This window comes from Mytilus galloprovincialis, chromosome 14, assembly GCF_965363235.1.
Source record: "Mytilus galloprovincialis chromosome 14, xbMytGall1.hap1.1, whole genome shotgun sequence".
NCBI lineage: Eukaryota > Metazoa > Mollusca > Bivalvia > Mytilida > Mytilidae > Mytilus > Mytilus galloprovincialis.
In genome coordinates, this window is record NC_134851.1 from 10,346,526 (window position 1) to 10,366,455 (window position 19,930).

The following is a 19,930-nucleotide window of genomic DNA, read 5'->3' on the forward strand; positions in this document are numbered from 1 at the left end:
ACCACATATGATTGATTTATAGAAGGTTGTAAGTGTCCGTAAGAAGAAACATAAACCTTTTGATGGTATCCTTTATCAGTACTAGAGGTTTCGGTTCTTAAATAGAGGTTGTTGTTGAATGATTTGAACTGTCTCATCAGGGCAAAGGGCCCTGCAATAGGACTATCGACTTTAGGTGAAAACACCATATTTGCATTCAACAGAGTTTGTGCGGTTGATGGCTCATGTGAATTATTGGGGAAAGATCTAAGGCAAGAAGTTTGTTATGTACTTTTGGTGTACTTGTGTTGTACTGGCTTAAAGGTCGAATTTTGGCTTAGATGATGTGCCCATTGCAGTAACTTTTTTCTCCTTTATTTCGCTTCTCCAATAATTCACTTACAACAGATGCCATTTTTTTGAAAGTGTCCTGCTGTTCAAATGCACTTTTAAATTGAACTGTGTCTCCTTCCTCAGTTGTTGTCAGCTCATCCATCCGTCTCACCACATCATTGAATTTCTCATTGTTCTGACCGTCAATTCCGCCAAGCGCTTACTACAAGCCTTGTCGTCTATCATCTGTTCAGACTGCTGAAGTTGCTGATATATTGCTCCCATCTGTTCATTATTAATATATATTGCCTCTCTGTTCAGCTTGCTTCGTTATGAGACCATAACATATTCTATCAATTCATGCTTCGCTCTGTTTTATATTGCGGTCAATCTCAGCTGTTCTTTGAGCAATATATTTCCTATCTGCTAAAAATTCTTTGTACAATTGTTGAATATAGTTGTCATCTGTTAAAGTGTCTTAAGCTTTGGGTTTCTCCATATCCCCAAGTGATTCTGTTGCTGCCAATTCAATATTTTTGTCCTTCTTGTTCTCAATTCCTGCCATTTCACTGATATGTTGTTATACAATTCCCAAATCACAGTATAATATTTCAAATTGCAAAATATTGCAAACCAAGAAATAAGATAGGCAATGAATAATATCTTACGGCAGATAGATCTCAAATCATAGCTTTTATGTATGACCTAAGTAAGACAAAACAAACATGCAGCTTTTAATGAAAGCTACTACTGCTGCTGTTTATGAAAGCTACTACTTTGTATAGGAAATGACCAGCCAGGAAAAATCAAAAGGATAGAAATGGAACAGAGATTGAATGACACTATACTTTAATGAAATGATTAAATTCAGGTCAATTCTCAATAATGAATATTTGCATTTTTTTCAAGGCGGCCATTTTGAAAATAGCCGTCATTTTAAATTTCAAAGATAGATTAAAATAAAATCTTGCTAAGTACACCAAATCATTAAAATATGTTGAATTTTGTGCTTCCAGCATCAAATCCACTGTAGTTTGTGCAATACTGGAAAATATTTTAGAATATATGGCAGCCACCTTGAAATTAGCCGCCATATTGAAATTTGAGGTAGGGTCCATAGCTTATATTGCTCAGTACGCTGAATCATTAAAATTTGTAGAATTTTGAGCTTCCAGCATCAAATCCACTGTGGTTTGTGCAACACTGGAAATTATTTTAGAATATATGGCGGCCATCTTGAAATTAGCCGCCATATTGAATTTTGAGGGTGGGTCCATAGCTAATATTGCTCAGTACACCAAAATGTAACATCATGCAGAATTTGGTGCTTTCCTCATTATTTGAGCAATTTTTTCACCGATCGGCCGGACTACTAAGGGAGGGACGAAAGATACCAAAGGGACAGTCAACTAAACTGTACAACTTTTGATCCTTCAATTCTCATAAAAAATATTTTAAATCGATGAAAGTCAGATTTCCGGTATTGATATGCTTGTATGATAAAGTGTTCATTTTATATCCTCATAATTCTCGTACATATGAAAAATAATAAATTTCACGCTGGGCTTGATTTTGATAAGAATTATTTGACAATTCAAGATACGTTTATAGCATTTGTTTATGTTACTATTTTCTATAGGTGACATATTTATGGCCTAATTAACACCTTTGATGGTCTTTAATCTGTTGATCACTTTATCATGGGTTCATAAGTGTTATCACTACGATTTACACCGTGACGGGTCAATTTTTACTTTGCATTTTCCTTCAATCCAGACTATTTGTAACCTTCGTTTCTAAAGGCTTTAATTTTTTATTTTTTTTAGAAAACTAAAATCCACGAATTTAAAAACCCACGAACATGTAAATATTGCTCAATCCACGAAAATTGATACCCACGAATTAAAGTACTTTCACAGTATATAATACATTAGTATAACCAGTAGTAGACACAATCACTGCATGTAATAATTATAACCAGATAATGGGGTAAAGTCATTTAAATTCTGGGTAGATTCACATTATTAGGCTTATCTATTTTTCATTTTATCCTAGTAAAAAAATGTTTGCCTCAGATTTACCCAACATTTAATGGCATTGCTTCAGAAATACGACATGCTGTATTATCTATGAAATTCATTTCTGTCATGCATTTTGGTTCAAACCATGCATTTGACATACATTTCACTGAAAACAGTTGAATTCCAAAATAAATTTAATCATTTTACAGCATGAATCACTAAAGCAAACAGCAGAAAATATTTTGAATGATTTTTATTGGACAAAATATGATTTATCAATTGAACAGAACATTTCAAAGTTTAGAGAGAAAATTTTTCTGCTGTTTTAAATGTGTACTCACCTAACCGTTTAATTATACTAACAGTTGACTGACATCCACAAGAGCTTAGATGAAGTTGATCACATGCTTTCATCCTTTGAACATGACCTTGACCCAGCTTCTGATGTAACCAATAACAACTGGGCAGATACGGTTCTATCCCATAATTTAGGACATAGTACTTTATTGAATTATCAAAGGATGGTGAGTGGGGCAGCTTTTTGAAAATTCATAAAACATTTTAAAATAATATGTCAAGAAATCTAGCTTTATATTCATGAGCTTGCTACTATGTGGTCCGGTAGACAGTTTTATCTATGTTTGTCATCTATCATTCTGCTTGTTTTTATTTAAGGCATATGGTTGCCAACAGGGATATTCTTATCATTCTTACAATCCAAGACCTCCATGGATACTTAGAATAAGTCGTTTTAAGAATTAACACTCTATCATTTATTTAAAGAGTTTGTGTTAGCAAATGTAAACTATTTCACAAATATGTTTATCACCGAAAAAAATTGACCATGATATAGTGCTATTATGTGTATCAATCACTTACATGCATGTATTAATCAAAGAATAGTTTAAAAAATGAAAGTTATTTATTCATAATTTGTGCACATTTACACATGTCACTTTAATAATAATTTATTAACCTACTTATTTAGGTACCTGTCAGAATTAATTATTGTCACTTTAAAAAACTATGAAGTTTTGAATATGAATAAAAACATTTCTGCAATTACCTCTGGAAGTGTTTGAGCAGTTACTCCCCCCCTTGGTAATTTCTAGAAGGGTTGCAGTCTTATTGAAGTTTATACATGATCTAGAAATACAGTATAAACTTTATCAATTGTAGAAAACAGCAGCTGAAAATGTGAGGAAAACCAGTAGGGCTATTGACCTTGTGGAATCTACAGACAATTTAATTGACAACAATAAAATGGACTGCTTAGCAACTAGCACACCAAGGTCATCAGAAGAATCCATTCATACACCAAGGTCAAAGAAAGACATTCCAGAAAACAAACCAAAATGGTTGCAGTTTGTGAAAGAGGATGGTGACATTCCAACACATTCGTTACTTTTATCAAAAGAAAGTAATAAGACAAATGATTCATATTTCAATCAGCCAATCAAAACAACAGAAACTTGTCATTTGCCTTTAACTGTTGACACATCTGATTATGTGACTACAAAGTCAGATGATTTTATTTCAGACACTTCTTTTACACCAGAAACTGTTCATCATTCAAATGTTGATCAGATTCATTTGACCGTTTCCAAGGACGACAGTGATCACGTGACTCCAAATACTCAGCCATTAGATACATCTCTAGACTCATCAAATATTTCAAGTGATCTGAATGACAATGTCCTAGATTCTGAACCTCAGACTGTTAATTTTGGTGCCAAGCCAGTTCAGGCTGAATTCTACAGTAGAGACTATATTATAAATAATAAAAATACTCCGTCTAAACCTCCACGGAAAAAGTGGGATGTTAAAACTGATCATTATTCTCCTGGTGCTGAAATTGTTAACAAACAGAAAGATCTGGATAATGTGGAGGAAAAGGTAAGAAATAGCATAGAAATAGACAAATTTTGAGGCTTTTTTTATGAATAAGGAACACAAGCTGACAAAGTCATTTGGGATAAATGATGCCATTGAACAATTAATTCTTTAACTTTGATGCACAACATAATCAGCGTTGATAAAATGCACACATATGAATGCAATAGTACTGTACCAGCTTCTATAATTTTTTACATGTTACAGAATTAGTTTTGAAAGAACATAATCTTATAGTAAAATAGTAAAAAAAAAACTAATGAAAACTATTCCTTTTCTCCAAAGAAAAAAACAGTATTTCATCATGATTGGGTTATCAGGAATACATCATCATTGAAAAAACATACTTAATGTAAAACTAAAGAGGGAAGACACAACTATTAACAAAGGTGGATTGCTATAACAACCACAATGGTAAAACTAAAACGAAGTTATCAAAATTCGACAACTTTTACACCCATTAGAATTCGAATTATCATTCAATATTACATTTCATTATTTTTAATTTTCATTATTTGTTTCAGATTTACATGTCTGCAAGCAAGTTATCAAACCTTGAATCAAAACTTAATCACCTCCAACAGGAAGTCAACAGCACTCATTCTGGGGATAAAAGAAAGATTTCATATCTGGAAGATGACATTGCTCAAACAGTTGCAGAGACTTGCCGTTCTGATCATGATGTAAGTCAGACGTGAAAGATACAAAGAAGACAATTGACACCACCATGGCAAAAAGCAAAAATGACCAAAACCCAAAAAATTGGTGAAAATACAAAAAAGATCAAAGGAGTGAACAATAAGTAACAAAACACAACAGAAAAAACTAAAGACAGACCAAAAAAACTAAGAAGTTTAAAGAAATAATTATAACCTATATATACTTATACATTGAAGTAACCTTTATGAAAAACTATAATAATAAACTTAATCTTGTAAACAATCTATATTGAAATTGAAATTATACTCATCTTATTTATAAATGATGACTGGAATTTTTCACTTTTAGACTTTGTTACAAACATCAATAAAGTTTGATCTGTATTAACAGGTTGGTGCTATAGAAAGATCTGTTGAAGCTCTCCAAGTGTCCTGTCCAGCTTCTCCTAGGTCTGCTGACGATGACAATTCCAACATGTCATCTCCGAGTCTGTCCATCGACTCTGGATTCTCATCAATACGAGAGCGACCTCAGCCTACGGTCATTATTGGTACAACAGGAGAGGATGATCTACCTGAAAGTAGGACAGAATTAAACGAAGAGACGGGGGTCGAGTTACCATCGGTAAACAGATTGAAACAGTTGTTTGCACACTCACAAGAGGAAGAGGCGGCATTCAAGAGGGTTAGCATTGATTCACTTTTCCAGAAGTTGTTAGAATTTTAAAAATACGAAATATGGTGTTGGCCTTTTCTTCCTTTGTTGGCAGGATATTTATTATAAATACAAATACATTCTAGTAGAATGCATGAACAAATATACATGGACATCTTTTACCTAACACAAATTTATCTTGAGTATTTTGATTGCTTGAAAAATGCATGAATGCTTCAAATCAGATAAACTTTCTTTTATTATTAATTTTGCACTTAGTTGATAAAACTATCCATCAAAACCTTCTGGTTAAGGACTTTCCAAAAGTTACTAATTTTAAAAAAAATTGCTTTCCACGACCCTCAGTAGAATTCTTCTTAAACAGGACTTATCTTTGATTGATTTTCAAACATCAACTGACAAAAAATATTTAAATAAAAGAATAATGATTCTAAGTAAATCTAAAGCTATTTTGAAATTGGAACCAGTGTTATATTAAGGTGGTACCTAACACTACAGGGAGATAACTCTGTAAATTCAGCTAAACGTTTTAATTACATTGTGTTGTAAAAGGAGTATTAAGCTTTTCAATGATCAAAATTGGTGTTTGTCAAATTGCTATATAACCAGTGTTTTTATGAAAATTAAACGAGCCAAATTAATTTTAGTGAAAGTGTTGGGTACCACCTTAAGTCACTGAATATTATAGTTCTGCAATATTGAGAGGGAAAATCTAGTTACAAAAAGTGATATTTAAAAAAAAAGGGAAGGAAGTAAAAATCAAATAAAGTTATTATATGAGTTATCAACAATATAATTCTTTAAAAAATAAAAGAAGTTATGCTATTTAACCTTAGAAATAATCATGTTAAATAATTCATAAGGATATTTCGGTGCTAATGTCAACTAAGTGTAAATATACCTATATAGAGCTTTTGCTGAATATTGTCTGCTATAAAGCTTATTGAAGATATTTCTAAGGATTTTTTAAAAATTTTGTTACTGTAGAATCAAACAGTCAATATCTCATTTTTTCTGAATAACAAGTTTATATACCTGCTTTTATATTTGTTAACTTAAAACTTTAATATAAAATTTATTACCAATTAAGGAAAATTATTGTAAAGTATAGGTCCATTTAAAAAAACATGAAAATACACAATTTGAATTTCACAAACGCACACACATTGGACTATCACATGCACGGTAAGTCACTGAAACTAGTTGTCACGGTAACAACAATCATGTTTAGTGTGAAGTCCATTTTGTTTTGTATTCTCGTGTGCAGTGAATTTGTTTATTCTTTTTAAACCTCATTGTTAATTTATTTGTCATTCATTTTCTGCATATTGCTGCCATTCTTAGCAGTTGCTCTCTTTATATTTCTTTTCCATTTCAATATTAATATCTGAAGGCTGTTCCTATTTAATTATTAGGGTAAAGAAGGTTTTACTCCATTTATCTACCACTATTAAGTCATTTGAGTAAGTTGCAGGTGCAAAAAAACATGAATTTATAAATTATATATTTAGTGAGTAATTTTGTTAATCATAATCATGAACAATCAAATTCTCAGAAATAAGACTGAATCAACATCATTTGATTTATATTATAAGGTTGCAATATATAGATTTTTCTTTTAAAAAAAAATCTCAAATAACAGAATTAATTTTTATTTCTGCCTTGTTGGTAAGTCTGAAAATTAGTTCGAAGAAATACAAATAATATCCATTTGGACTAATAATCATTTGACATGTCTACAAAAACGAAATGAAAAGTCCATTTCTGGAAAATATTATAAAATACAACCATAATTGTCTCTTGAAAATGAAAAACCATTTCACTTAGTATTGTAGAAGAGCATGCATAAGGTTAACACAAATAGACAATGTAGTATAATTAACTCACTTCACAAATTTAAATTGGGAATAGGGCATATTTAACCAACCTTGTTTGAATTCAGCTAGCATTTAGAAAACAATAATTACAAACTGGGAGTATTTTGTCTAACATGGAAACGTAGATTTTTTTTTTATACCTATCCCCCCTCTTTAAACATGAAAATGGAACAGCCTTTGCATGTGTTGTGTGTATAGCATGTTATTGTATGTTTGTGTAATTTCCAGAGATCTAGTTTAGACGGACCGGTAAGTAAAGAGTTACAACCCATTATAGACGTGAAATATTATTACTGCTTACGTATTAACTTTGATTTTGTTTATAGTTTAGAGCATAACACTTTTTCAGCCATTTTCTGAATCTAAGTTAAGTAATGGTAACCATGGTAACAAGTTTGAACTTGAAATAACCTTCACACTTTTTTGGTAAAAGGGGGGGGATAAAAAGTTCAGACAAATATTGTATAGTTTCTACAAAAAAATATCAACTGACTCCATGAATGGTCTATTTTGAAAATATTTTCAAGTTTAATGATTCTAAAGTATATAACAAAGGAATAGATTTGATGACAAAAAATTGTTTAGATAATCTTGAATAAGAATATTCTTTATACAGATGCATGGTCTGAAATTTGAAGGTAGCTTTTGTGTGGCTGGAAAAGTAGAGTACATGCTCTTAGTTTAACAGGAAAAATATTTCTACTCTTTTTTTTTCTCTCTTATATTCTATATTTTTTAAGACGTAGCTGCAACATTTATATGGAAAACATATGTATTATCATCTATTCATTTATTTTTATTTACAGAAAGAAAGTTTTAAATGCAACTTAAAAAAAAATTTGTTTTGTTTCTTACTCATTGGACAATTTTGCTGATGAAGTTTTAAATCAGGGTTACTTAGGTGTTTGTAGTAGTTCTGTGATTTTGGATAGGTTGACATTAGAAATATTTTTCTGCTTCTTGACCAGTTTTTATGTTGTTGAATATATTTTAAGAGGTTACATTTTACAAAGTTATCATTTCCTTATAGCATGAATGTCTTGTAGCTGTTTTTAAGCATTGATCTGGGGATATTCAGGCCTTAATTATTAATCAAGATCAACAAGATTTTTGCCATTTCTGTTCATTAATGTGTCTTAGCTAGAGAACGGAGCAAACGCTTTCATGAAAATGCATGTCGTGCCTATTGGGGAGAAAAAAAAGTGATAACTATGCATGTGAATAAAAAAAGGATTTGAGATAAATAAGGGACTTTACACTGACAATACAAAGACAACTATTAATATGTATTTGTATTGTTAAATACACAGCCTTTTAAAACTATAAAGAAATTCATTGATAAAAGATGTTTTCATCACACACACAAAATAGATGATTTAAGGATTTCATATTTTACTTATAAATTCATTTCATTAACATCAAACCATTGTTGATGGTTACAACTAATGTCAGAAAAACAGTTACTGAAGAAACTTTTAATTCTGCACTCTAACTTGAAGTCATCTGTATGTTCATTAATTCAATAACAACAAATTCATCAGATATAATAGAACACAAAGAAAACTAATTTCACTGGTTATACTAATTAAAATGCTTTTTCACAAGAACACTTTACTAACCTTGAATACAACATTACCAAGTTATTGATGCCTCTTAAAATCCTCAGAATAATTTAAATTTTTGTACTCAATGGGTAACCATTGATCCCAGGCCTCACAGTCATAAAACTTTCGAGCATGATTTTTGTACGCAGACTCGAAAATCAACTAATCCAATTGCTGGATTTCATGTTTCGAGCATGATTTTTGTGCTCCGAGCACTGAGCAAAGTTTTATGCCTTCAAGGCCAGGTCTCTATTGTTAGACCATATGACAATATTCAGTTTTTAATAGTCTTTGAAAGTAGTTTTAGGACTATAAGACTACCCAGAAGGTTTATGTCTGTTAATAGTTTTAGGACTATAGGACTACTCGGAAGGTTTATGTCTGTTAATAGTTTTAGGACTATAGGACTACTCAGAAGGTTTATGTCTGTTAATAGTTTTAGGACTATAGGACTACTCAGAAGGTTTATGTCTGTTAATAGTTTTAGGACTATAGGACTACTCAGAAGGTCTATGTCTGTTAATAGTTTTAGAAATGATAAAAAAAAGTTGAGATGTATGAATGATAAAGAAATCAAATGAATAAATTCTGCAAACCTTTAAAACAATTCAGTATTTTCAACTGAATTTGTAAGCACTTATAAAAAGCCAATTATTATGAGAGAATATATTTACATCTGGCTACCATATGACACAAATACATTCAGTTACATATTCTTATTCTACATGAAATCTTAAAAATTTTAAAAATGGTTGATTATTTGTGATAAATCCCAGTTTATTTGTCCTAATTACATATATTATATTCCATATAACACAAACAATTTTATTATAACCCACCAGTATAAATAAATGTATATAAAGTTGCATGTATTTATAATTAAAGTAGTAAAAGATATTGCAATTTTAATCAAATGATGATTAAGCTCCATCTGCTCTCAGATATAATATGTATCATTAAAGTGTCCATCTAAGCATTATTTTTGAAACTGTATTTTATTGTAAAAAAAACATCTGGATAAAAAAAATTAACATATGGAGGGCCTCAAAAGTGGAATGTCCATGAAAATAAAATATATTTGGAAGAAGCTTTGTGTGAATGTGTAAATAAGTATAATTATGGATTTTTTTGTAAGTCTTCACATACCATCATTTTCCTGTAACTAAAATAAGTTTCACTGTTATATTAAATCAAACAGTGCAAAATAATTAAGAAAATCCCACTTTTACGAAATTTATGAAACAAAACTTTAACATGTATATTATTTCTTTTCACAGGTCCATAGTATCACAGCCAGAACATTAGGGAAAGATAAAGTAGAAAAGATAAGATCTATGGCAAGAACTGTCAATCATCCATCCCCATTGGCTGCTGAATCATCCAATCAGAGCAAAGCTGGAAAGAGTCAAATAACTGTGACATTAGCTCCTGTTAGTCAAACAATAAGTTATCAACCCAAAGCCAGTCAGATATTCCCAAAAGAGAAAGGAGCATATTTCCCTCCTGATCAACCAATCAAAAGGGACAATTCAAGCAAAATAGAATCTCAACCAATCAGCAAAGCTAACACAAGTTCAAAAAGTGTTAGAGCTCCTCCTCCACCATGTCAATCAAACCAAAGCCAAAATCCTTCAAAAAATGAAACCAGTGATGAAACATCATCAGAGAAAAAGAAAAACTCCAGAATACGTGCTGGATGTATAAATGCCAGAGCCAAGTTTTGGGAGAAGAAGATCCAGGGTGATTCTACTGGAACTGAAGAGGAATATCCATCAATGTTGGAGCAAGTCCCAGATTGAGTTACATTGGAAAGGTACACACTTTTATTCTCATTTTATTAATTTTACTCTGTTCGAATTGTCAAAATTTGAAAATGTATATTTTTGATTTGCAATCTTTTTTGCATAAATTTTGATACTTCAACATGTCTGTTCTATTTATTTTCATTTAAAAACATAATCAAATTTGTTGTTTTTTTGGGGGGGGGGGAATTAAAAAAACTGGAAACAGTTTTGTTTGCACTGAATTAATTGTATTGTTTTTACCCAAAAGTGTCAAACGTTTATCAGAAGTTAATCACAATGATTATGGAAATAAGAATGAATGCCAATGAGACATTGAACTATCCATGAAGCAATTATAGGCAACTGTACGGCCTTCCAAAATGAGAAAAATCAATACTGTATAGTCAGCTATAAAAGCTAATATGAAACAATTCAACTGAGAAAACTAATGGCCTAGTTTATAACAGAATCAATTACACAAATTTGACAGATTGAAATGAAGCAGAGACATACATTGAACTATAGGCTCCTGACTTGGGGCCCGCACATAAAATATGTGGAGAGGTTAAAAAGGTTTTTGTTCCCCTTACCTTGGATAGTGGTGTTACAGCACAATATGAGGACAGATATAAGAAAATGTGGTATGAGTGCCGATGAGACAACTCTCCATCCAAGTCACAATTTATTATTTTATGTCGATCTTTAATAGTACTTTTTCCAAATTTTCTAAGCCTAGTTTGATTCTAGATTTTTGTTTTTATTGATTTAAATTCTTTATTTTCAGAAAGATCAAAAGATCCTTCCACAGAATGAACAGATCTGTTACGACACCTACCAAAGATCGTCTCATCGTTACAAACTGTCTGATTATCTGCCTTTAACAAGATGGTCTCATTTTCAGGTTCAAGATTGTCTCCCCTTGATGTATTCCCTCAAACATTTACTGAATGTGTTTTTCTTGTTTTAAGGAAAACAGTGGTATGTTTAATATTAATTTGTTTTGAGAAATAATACTAATATTAATCTGATTATTTTTAACCAAGAAATCTGAATTGGCATACTGGATAAATATTGTGCAATTTTGAGATAAAGTTTACAAAAAGCATTTTTTTTATTGAATATATAATTGAATATGAATTTTATGACAGTTCAATTATGGTCTGCCCTTTTTATGAAATGCATCAATAATAGATTCTATTCCTCAAAATCTGTTAATGCATAATTTATGTATAATTTAGAGCATTCTAAAACATTCACATGCACATTATTTTATGCCTATGTGATGTAGTCAAGTTGTCTTTCTTATCCCCTTGCAAACAAATGAAAAAAAAAAATTATGATGACATTTTCGGGGAACACAGCTTTAAAAGATGTTACCCTATGAATGAATTAGTATTACATCAAACTTTGAAGAATCAGAAATTTAATTGTGTTTAGAGTATTAGATCCTTCATCAAATCAAATATAAATTGTATTCTGGGAAGATTTCTAGCACAAAATGGATGAGCCAGTTTTTAGGGGGATATTACACTTGTCTAGTTCCTATGTATTACTAGCTGGCCCTTTCAATGAAAAGGCAAATAAGGTATATAGATTTGTATTTCATATAACTAGCATCAATCTGGAAAGAAAATTGCATAAACAGAAATTTGTTCTTAAGAGAAGTTCCTACAGGGAATGAAATATTAAATTAAATTCCAGTTTCAACACTTTTCTAGCACAAAATTCATTTCTCTAGTTAGGCGGAGAGTAAATATGTCCTGTTTCTTTGTACTTTTAACCAGATCTCTCCCATAGAATTACATTTTGATACAGAAAAAAATAAATCCATAAAAGTACATACAGCATATATATTTAGATTTGATATATCTAGCATTTGTATATATATATAAATTGTTACTACTGGCTGAGCCAGATATGATATTAAAAATAATAATGCAATATATAATATGGGTAATAATTATCATACTGTTGTAATATTGTTATTGTTGTCATTGTTTGATATTAATATTCATAAAGTATCTCATGAATATTCATTTGATATCTCATCAAAACTTTCTATATGATATGATATATAGAATGTGCAATATTTTATTTAAATAAAAAATAACTAAACAATTATACAACTGTCATTTGTTTTATTGTCTCACCTGCAACAAAAGGAAGTCTTCAAGACATAGGGATCACAATTCACTAGCATAAATTATATGTTTTAAAGCTTAAAAGACCTGAAAACATCATATGTTTCTTCTTTGACATCATTATCATGGTTCAGTCACTGCCTGAAAAAAACAGTTTTGTTTTCTAGTCTGTGCATCCATTCATTCGTCTGTCTTTCCCACTTAAGGTTAAAGTTTTTGGTCAAGGTAGTTTTTGATGAAGTTGAAATCAGAACAACTTGAAACTTAATACACATGATCCCTGTGATATGATCTTTCTTATTTTAATGCCAATTAAGAGTTTGTATTCCAATTTCATGGTCTGCTGAACATAGAAAATGATAGTGCGAGTAAGAAACCATAGAATATGGACACGGTTTGTAATTTAAATTTCTCACTCATTATGAGTAAAATAAAATGTATAATTGGTTGATGGCATCCTCGCCAAAAAAATGTTAAATCTCAAAAATACTGAACTCTGAGGAAAATTCAAAACGGAAAGTCCCTAATCAAATGGCAAAACCAAAAGCCCAAACAAAGGAATGAACAATATGTATTTCCCTATGTAGAAAATGGCAGATTAAAAATTGTTTTATTTTATTTTATAGCTAAACCTCTCTTGTGTGGTATTCATATAAAATTCTATTATTTTAAAAAACGATGTGTGAACAAAACAAACATACGTAATAAATTATTTGTAAAAAGCTTAGAAGAGGCTTCATACTTTGTATACAGATACCTTATGTATTGAATTGTCCCTCTGTCATATGACCATTTGACATCATTATCAGTGACTGCTTGAAAAATCATTTCAGATTTTTTTGTCATGAGAATTTCTCACTCATTATGAGTATTAAGAAAATTATTATTGGTATATGGGTTCCTTGCAAGAGCTGCATGTTCGTCTGACAGGTATGATTTATCCTAGATTGAATTTCATGGATCAGTGACCGATGCAAGTTACGTGACTGACTGTTTCTCAAATACTGGAAGCATTAGGGCAACTATATTTGATATATATGGAAGGTTTTTTTTATTTGGTATGTTTTTCTATTGCTATAAACAAATCAACTCTAATTGGTGTGTTGTCTGGTAGGTTTCGTTTGACCTTGACCTCATTTTTCAGTTTTATAGAATAATGTTAAGTTTTTGTGTTGTCTAAAGTTGTTATAAAAAGTTGATGAACTATATTTTTCGCTTGGAAGATTGCAAGGTGTATATATCTGTCTTACCGTTTTCATGTGACCTTGAACTCATTCTCATGGTTCAATGTTAAGTTTTCTTTGTTTGTATTTCAAAGGAGATGTATAGATATAATTGCTAGTTAGGCAACTATTTACAAGAAGACCAAATGACACAGAACTTAACAATTATAGGTCACTGTATGGACTTCAAAAATGAGCAAAACCTAAACCGTATAATCAGCTATAAAATGACAAATTTGAAACAATTCAAACAAGAAAACTGAAAGATTAAATAATTTACAAACAAATTTACGAAATACTGATATGTAAGTCAGCAACAAACGACATCCACTGAATTACAGGCTCCTTACTTGGGACAGGTACATACATACAGAATGTGGCTGGTTAACATGTTAGCGGGATCCCAACCCTTCACCTAACATGGGACAGTAATGTAACAGTACAACATAAGAACGAACTATGAAAATCTGTTGAAAAAGGCTTAATTCATCAGATGGATACAAATAATAATACATCTAACAAAACCACAGAAAGAACGTGGTCAGATTCTTGTATACTATTAGCAATATGTAAATTATATTTGATGCATGGATTAATTGTTAGATGTACATCTGTCTGCCTTGGTTAATCTGACCTTGAATTTATTTTCATGGGTCATTGGTCAATGTTAAGTTTTATGTCCTTTGCTTTGTTTTTCTTATATTATAAGTAATAGATCAACTCGATGTGTTGCATATACTATCTAGATTAAGTTAACTATGGTTAATACACCATGCAAGACATTTCAAGTGGTGCACTCTGTATACAATTATTCATCTATAATATGTATGTTCATCTGAAAGAATATTATTCTGTCCTTTTGGCTGCCATTAAAACTTGTGAACCAAAAATTCACTGCTTTCATTATGGATTCTATTACCGAGTCATCATGATGGTCTGGCAGGTTTTTTTTTTTTTTTTTGCAGTTTATAAAAAAGAAGATGTGGTATGATTGCCAATGAGACAACTCTCCACTAGAGACCCAAACTACACAGAAATTAACAACTTTAGGTCACCAACAATGAGCAAAGCATGTACCGCATAGTCAGCTATAAAAGGCCCCGAAATGACAATGTAAAACAATTCAAACGAGAAAACTAACGACCTCATTTATATATATAAAAAAAAAATGAACGAAAAACAAATATCTAACACATAAACAAACGACAACCACGTGCACTGTATTATCCTTTTTTTTTTTAATATTATATCAAAAAGGGTTTCCTCGTTGACGTACAGTGACCTTTCGTTCCCTAATATATCCACGTAGCTTGGTCTGTGGTCAATAGTCTCATTAAATGGCAATTATAGCACACGTGTTATTGATAAAATTATATTTTTAAACGAACAAGGGTGTATTCGTTGTCGTGTTGACCAACTCCCAGGAATTTTGGATCCTCTATGCTCTTCAACTTTGTATTATTTGGCTTTTTAACTATTTTGATATGAGCGTCACTGATGAGTCTTATGTAGACGAAACGCGCGTCTGGCGTACTAAATTAAAATCCTGGTACTTTTGATAACTATTTACACCACTGGGTCGATGCCACTGCTGGTGGACGTTTCTTCCCCGAGGGTATCACAAGCCAAGTAGTCAGCACTTCGGTGTTGACATGAATATCAATAATGTGATCATTTTTATAAATTTCCTGATACAAAACTTTAAATTTTTCGAAAAACTAAGGATTTTCTTGTCCCAGGAATAGATTAGGGACGACATCAAAAGTTCAATGAAGGATAAAAAACTTAATTCACATAGTTTTTTCACTGACCCCCAAACCCCCCTCTTAACTTAATTTGGGAAAAATTGATTGACCCATATAGATATATGTAAAAATCAATGTCGGATAACCACATCTAGCAGCAGTTCAACCCCCCACCCCCAAACTATTTGAATTAAGTTTTTTATCTTACATTGATCTTTTGATGTCGTCCCTTACCTTAGCCGTATTTGGCACAACTTTTTGGAATTTTGGATCCTCTATGCTCTTCAACTTTGTATTATTTGGTTTTTTAACTATCTTGATATGAGCGTCACTGATGAGTCTTATGTCGACGAAACGCGCGTCTGGCGTACTAAATTATAATCCTGGTACTTTTGATAACTATTAACTCTTAAGTACATATATTGAAATCGGAAGAAATTGATTTGCAACTTTTAATCGCTGGTACACGATAAAAAAACCAGCATTCCCAAGCTGCTGACAACATTTTAACCTCCAGACTGGTCAGTAGGACTAAAGACATGTATAGCAAAAATTGTAACATCATTCAAAGCATTGGAAAATGTAAAGTATCGGCAAACAATAGATATTCAATTGATCTTAAAAGTGTCAATACTTTACAGCTCATATAGCGGACTGCTGACCAACTAATGAATAATTATCGTCAGTAGCATATGATTCAAATATTGTTATTATTCCTGGATATTTTGACAATACTGAACTACCTCTTATTTGTTATATTTACAAGAAATCTACCCGGAAATTTGTGTTTAATTATAGTCAACTGTGTAAAGATGTTAATATCAGTGAAAATACACCTACGTCATGTAATTGTAGTATCTCCGAATATATTTATGGACCCATTTCCCATGTTATAACAGGAGATCTTAACATCGTTCAAGACCGAGAGTTAAAATCATTCCTCAGTAAAGGACCTAAATATCGTCCCCTGTCAATTATTAATTGGAATGAGTGTCGTAATATCATCCACGACTCACTCCATACTTACTGTATGAAATGGATAAAACGGGAAAAAGCTGACAAAAAATCTTTGGACTCTTTTTTTAATTCAGTAATGAAGATAGTTGATATACGTATTCAACATTTTAAAGAACATTTTACTATTTACAATAACCACAAAAAACCTATTTCTCGTATCAAACATAAACTAAAAGAACTAGCCAAGAAATTTGTTTTTGTCCCGGCCGATAAAGCTGCTAATAATATTATTATTGTTTGACGTAAATTTTACATTGAGGTTCTAAAAAAAGAAATCACCAATTCACCAACATTCCAACTGACTCCATTTTCAGAAAACGACATCTGTAACAAACATAAACTTTTAGCTACTGCTTTACAAGCAGAGCCAAATACAATGAAAGTCCCAACTATGTACTGGCTTCCGAAGCTACACAAAACACCTTACAAATATAGATTTATTTCGTCTTCAAGCCATTGTTCCACCTGTTAAATTAATTATCTATTCTTCTTACCAGCACACTTGCATTTAATTGTTCTAAATAATTAGGATGTTCTTATCCCAAGCATACAAACTTAGCCGTATTTGACACAACCTTTTTCAACTATTCATCTTCAGTGCTGTACAACTTTGAACTTTTTTTCGCTTACGATCTTTTATATCTGGGCGTCACTGGTGAGTCTTGTGTGGACGAGGCGCGTTTTTGGCGTATTAAATTTTAAACCTGATGCTTTTTGTTATTCATTAATCATATGTTTCTTTGTCTCATACGTTTTCCTATTTATTTGTATTGTAGTCCTGTAATATTATGTTGTCATTTCTATGTTATATTTAACATTGCCATTAAAGTGCGAGGTTTGGCATGCCACAAAACCAGGTTCAACCCACCATTTTTTCCTTTAAAAATGTCCTGTACCAAGTCAGGAATATGGCCATTGTTATATTATAGTTCGTTTCTGTGTGTGTTACAATTTAACGTTGCGTCGTTTGTTTTCTCTTATTTTTGAGTGTAAATTGACATTGCGATAAGACGTGTCACGGTACTTGTCTATCCCAAATTCATGTATTTGGTTTTGATGTTATATTTGTTATTCTCGTGGGATTTTGTCTGATGCTTGGTCCGTTCCTGTGTGTGTTAGTTACATTGTAGTGTTGTGTCATTGTTCTCCTCTTATATTTATGCGTTTCCGTCAGTTTTAGTTTGTTACCCCGATTTTGTTTTTTGTCCATGGATTAATGAGTTTGAACAGCGGTATACTACTGTTGCCTTTATTTGGTACAATTAAAAACCTGATAATAAATTGTTCAAATAAGGCCTTCGAAAATAGTAGTATTAATTACTTTTGGAGTGTCAAGAACTCGTTGGAAGTACTTGATAAATTGCATGCTTATATTGGTGATTTTAAATCTGTTCAAAGTTTTGATTTTTCAACCCTGTATACCACATTGCCTCACATTCTCATTAAGAAAAAAATCACACACCTAATTAAATGGGCATTTAAAAAGTCAGAATGTGAATATACATGTTCAAACTCTTATAGGTCATTTTTTAGTAGCAATAAACAAAAAACTATGTCAATTGGACATGCTTTGATACTATATATGCTCTTGAATGTTTACTAGATAACATTTTTGTTCGCTTTGGGGATTCCGTATATCGTCAGATTATCGGAATTCCAATGAGGACTAACTGTGCGCCACTTATTGCGGACCTGTTTTTGTATTGCTAAGAGTTACAATTTATGACAAAAATAAGCAAAGACCCATCGAAACAACATCTGATAAACAAATTTAATAATACTTTTAGATATTTGGATGATATTTTGGCTCTCAATAATGACGATTTCAGTATGTATATTAAAGAAATTTATCCGGTTGAACTTACTTTAAACAAAGCTAATACTAACAATGACCACTGCTCTTTCCTCGATCTTGATATCTATATCACTAACGGAAAGCTGAATACTAAAATTTATGATAAAAGAGATGATTTTTCATTTCCTATCGTTAATTATCCATTTTTAGATGGTGACGTTCCCTTGTCACCATCTTACGGTGTTTATATATCTCAACTTGTACGATTCGCTCGTGTATGTAACAATGTTTTAGATTTTAACAAGAGAAATTTATGTATTACTGAAAAATTATTACACCAGGGTTTTCGATATCACAAACTAGTCAAAACATTTACTAAATTTTATCATCGGTATAAGGACATCATTCGTAAATATAGCTCAACATGCAGACTTTTTATACGTTCAGGTATTTCACATCCACTTTTTTATGGAAATATTCTTTATAAAGCACAAAGGTGTCAGTATTCACCTCAAAAACTAACAAAACCTTTGAATAGACTTATTAAGAAGGGATATAGTTACTATACTGTTGTCAGGTCATTAAAGATTGCATATTTTGGCGTTAATATTGATTCACTTATAGGGTCTTTGCATCGGAACTAAACACATTTATTCAAAAACCAGTTGTTGGCATGACACGAGTTATGTTCTTTTCATATATGTTATGATGGTATGATACTAAACCCCTAACGGGAAGGATTGTGCCTGGTGTTCATATGATGAAATCATAATCTTTCAGTCAGTTTAATTGAAGTCTGGAGCTGGCATGTCAGTTAACTGCTAGTAGTCTGTTGTTATTTATGTATTATTGTCATTTTGTTTATTTTCTTTGGTTACATCTTCTGACATCAGACTCGGACTTCTCTTGAACTGAATTTTAATGTGCGTATTGTTATGCGTTTACTTTTCTACATTGGCTAGAGGTATAGGGGGAGGGTTGAGATCTCACAAACATGTTTAACCCCGCCGCATTTTTGCGCCTGTCCCAAGTCAGGAGCCTTTGGCCTTTGTTAGTCTTGTATTATTTTAATTTTAGTTTCTTGTGTACAATTTGGAAATTAGTATGGCGTTCATTATCACTGAACTAGTATATATTTGTTTAGGGGCCAGTTGAAGGACGCCTCCGGGTGCGGGAATTTCTC

The 19,930-nt window shown here is 31.6% G+C and overlaps 1 protein-coding gene across 11 annotated transcripts in view; it reads left to right on the plus strand.

The window, feature by feature from the left end:
- The window catches only part of LOC143057986 (uncharacterized), a 113,635-nt gene extending 100,683 nt beyond the window's left edge, over positions 1-12,952 (plus strand). For 9 of the 11 annotated variants that reach the window (XM_076231444.1, XM_076231441.1, XM_076231442.1 and 6 more), the window contains 7 exons: positions 2,699-2,857; positions 3,513-4,229; positions 4,751-4,909; positions 5,277-5,570; positions 7,667-7,687; positions 10,320-10,855; positions 11,611-12,952. In XM_076231444.1, coding sequence (XP_076087559.1) covers positions 2,699-2,857; positions 3,513-4,229; positions 4,751-4,909; positions 5,277-5,570; positions 7,667-7,687; positions 10,320-10,841 — 1,872 coding nt within the window. In that variant the 3' untranslated portion in view covers positions 10,842-10,855; positions 11,611-12,952. The remainder of the gene's footprint in view (positions 1-2,698; positions 2,858-3,512; positions 4,230-4,750; positions 4,910-5,276; positions 5,571-7,666; positions 7,688-10,319; positions 10,856-11,610) is intronic. The other 2 variants (XM_076231447.1, XM_076231448.1) reach the window with 2 other exon arrangements.
- The last annotated feature ends 6,978 nt before the right edge of the window (positions 12,953-19,930 follow it).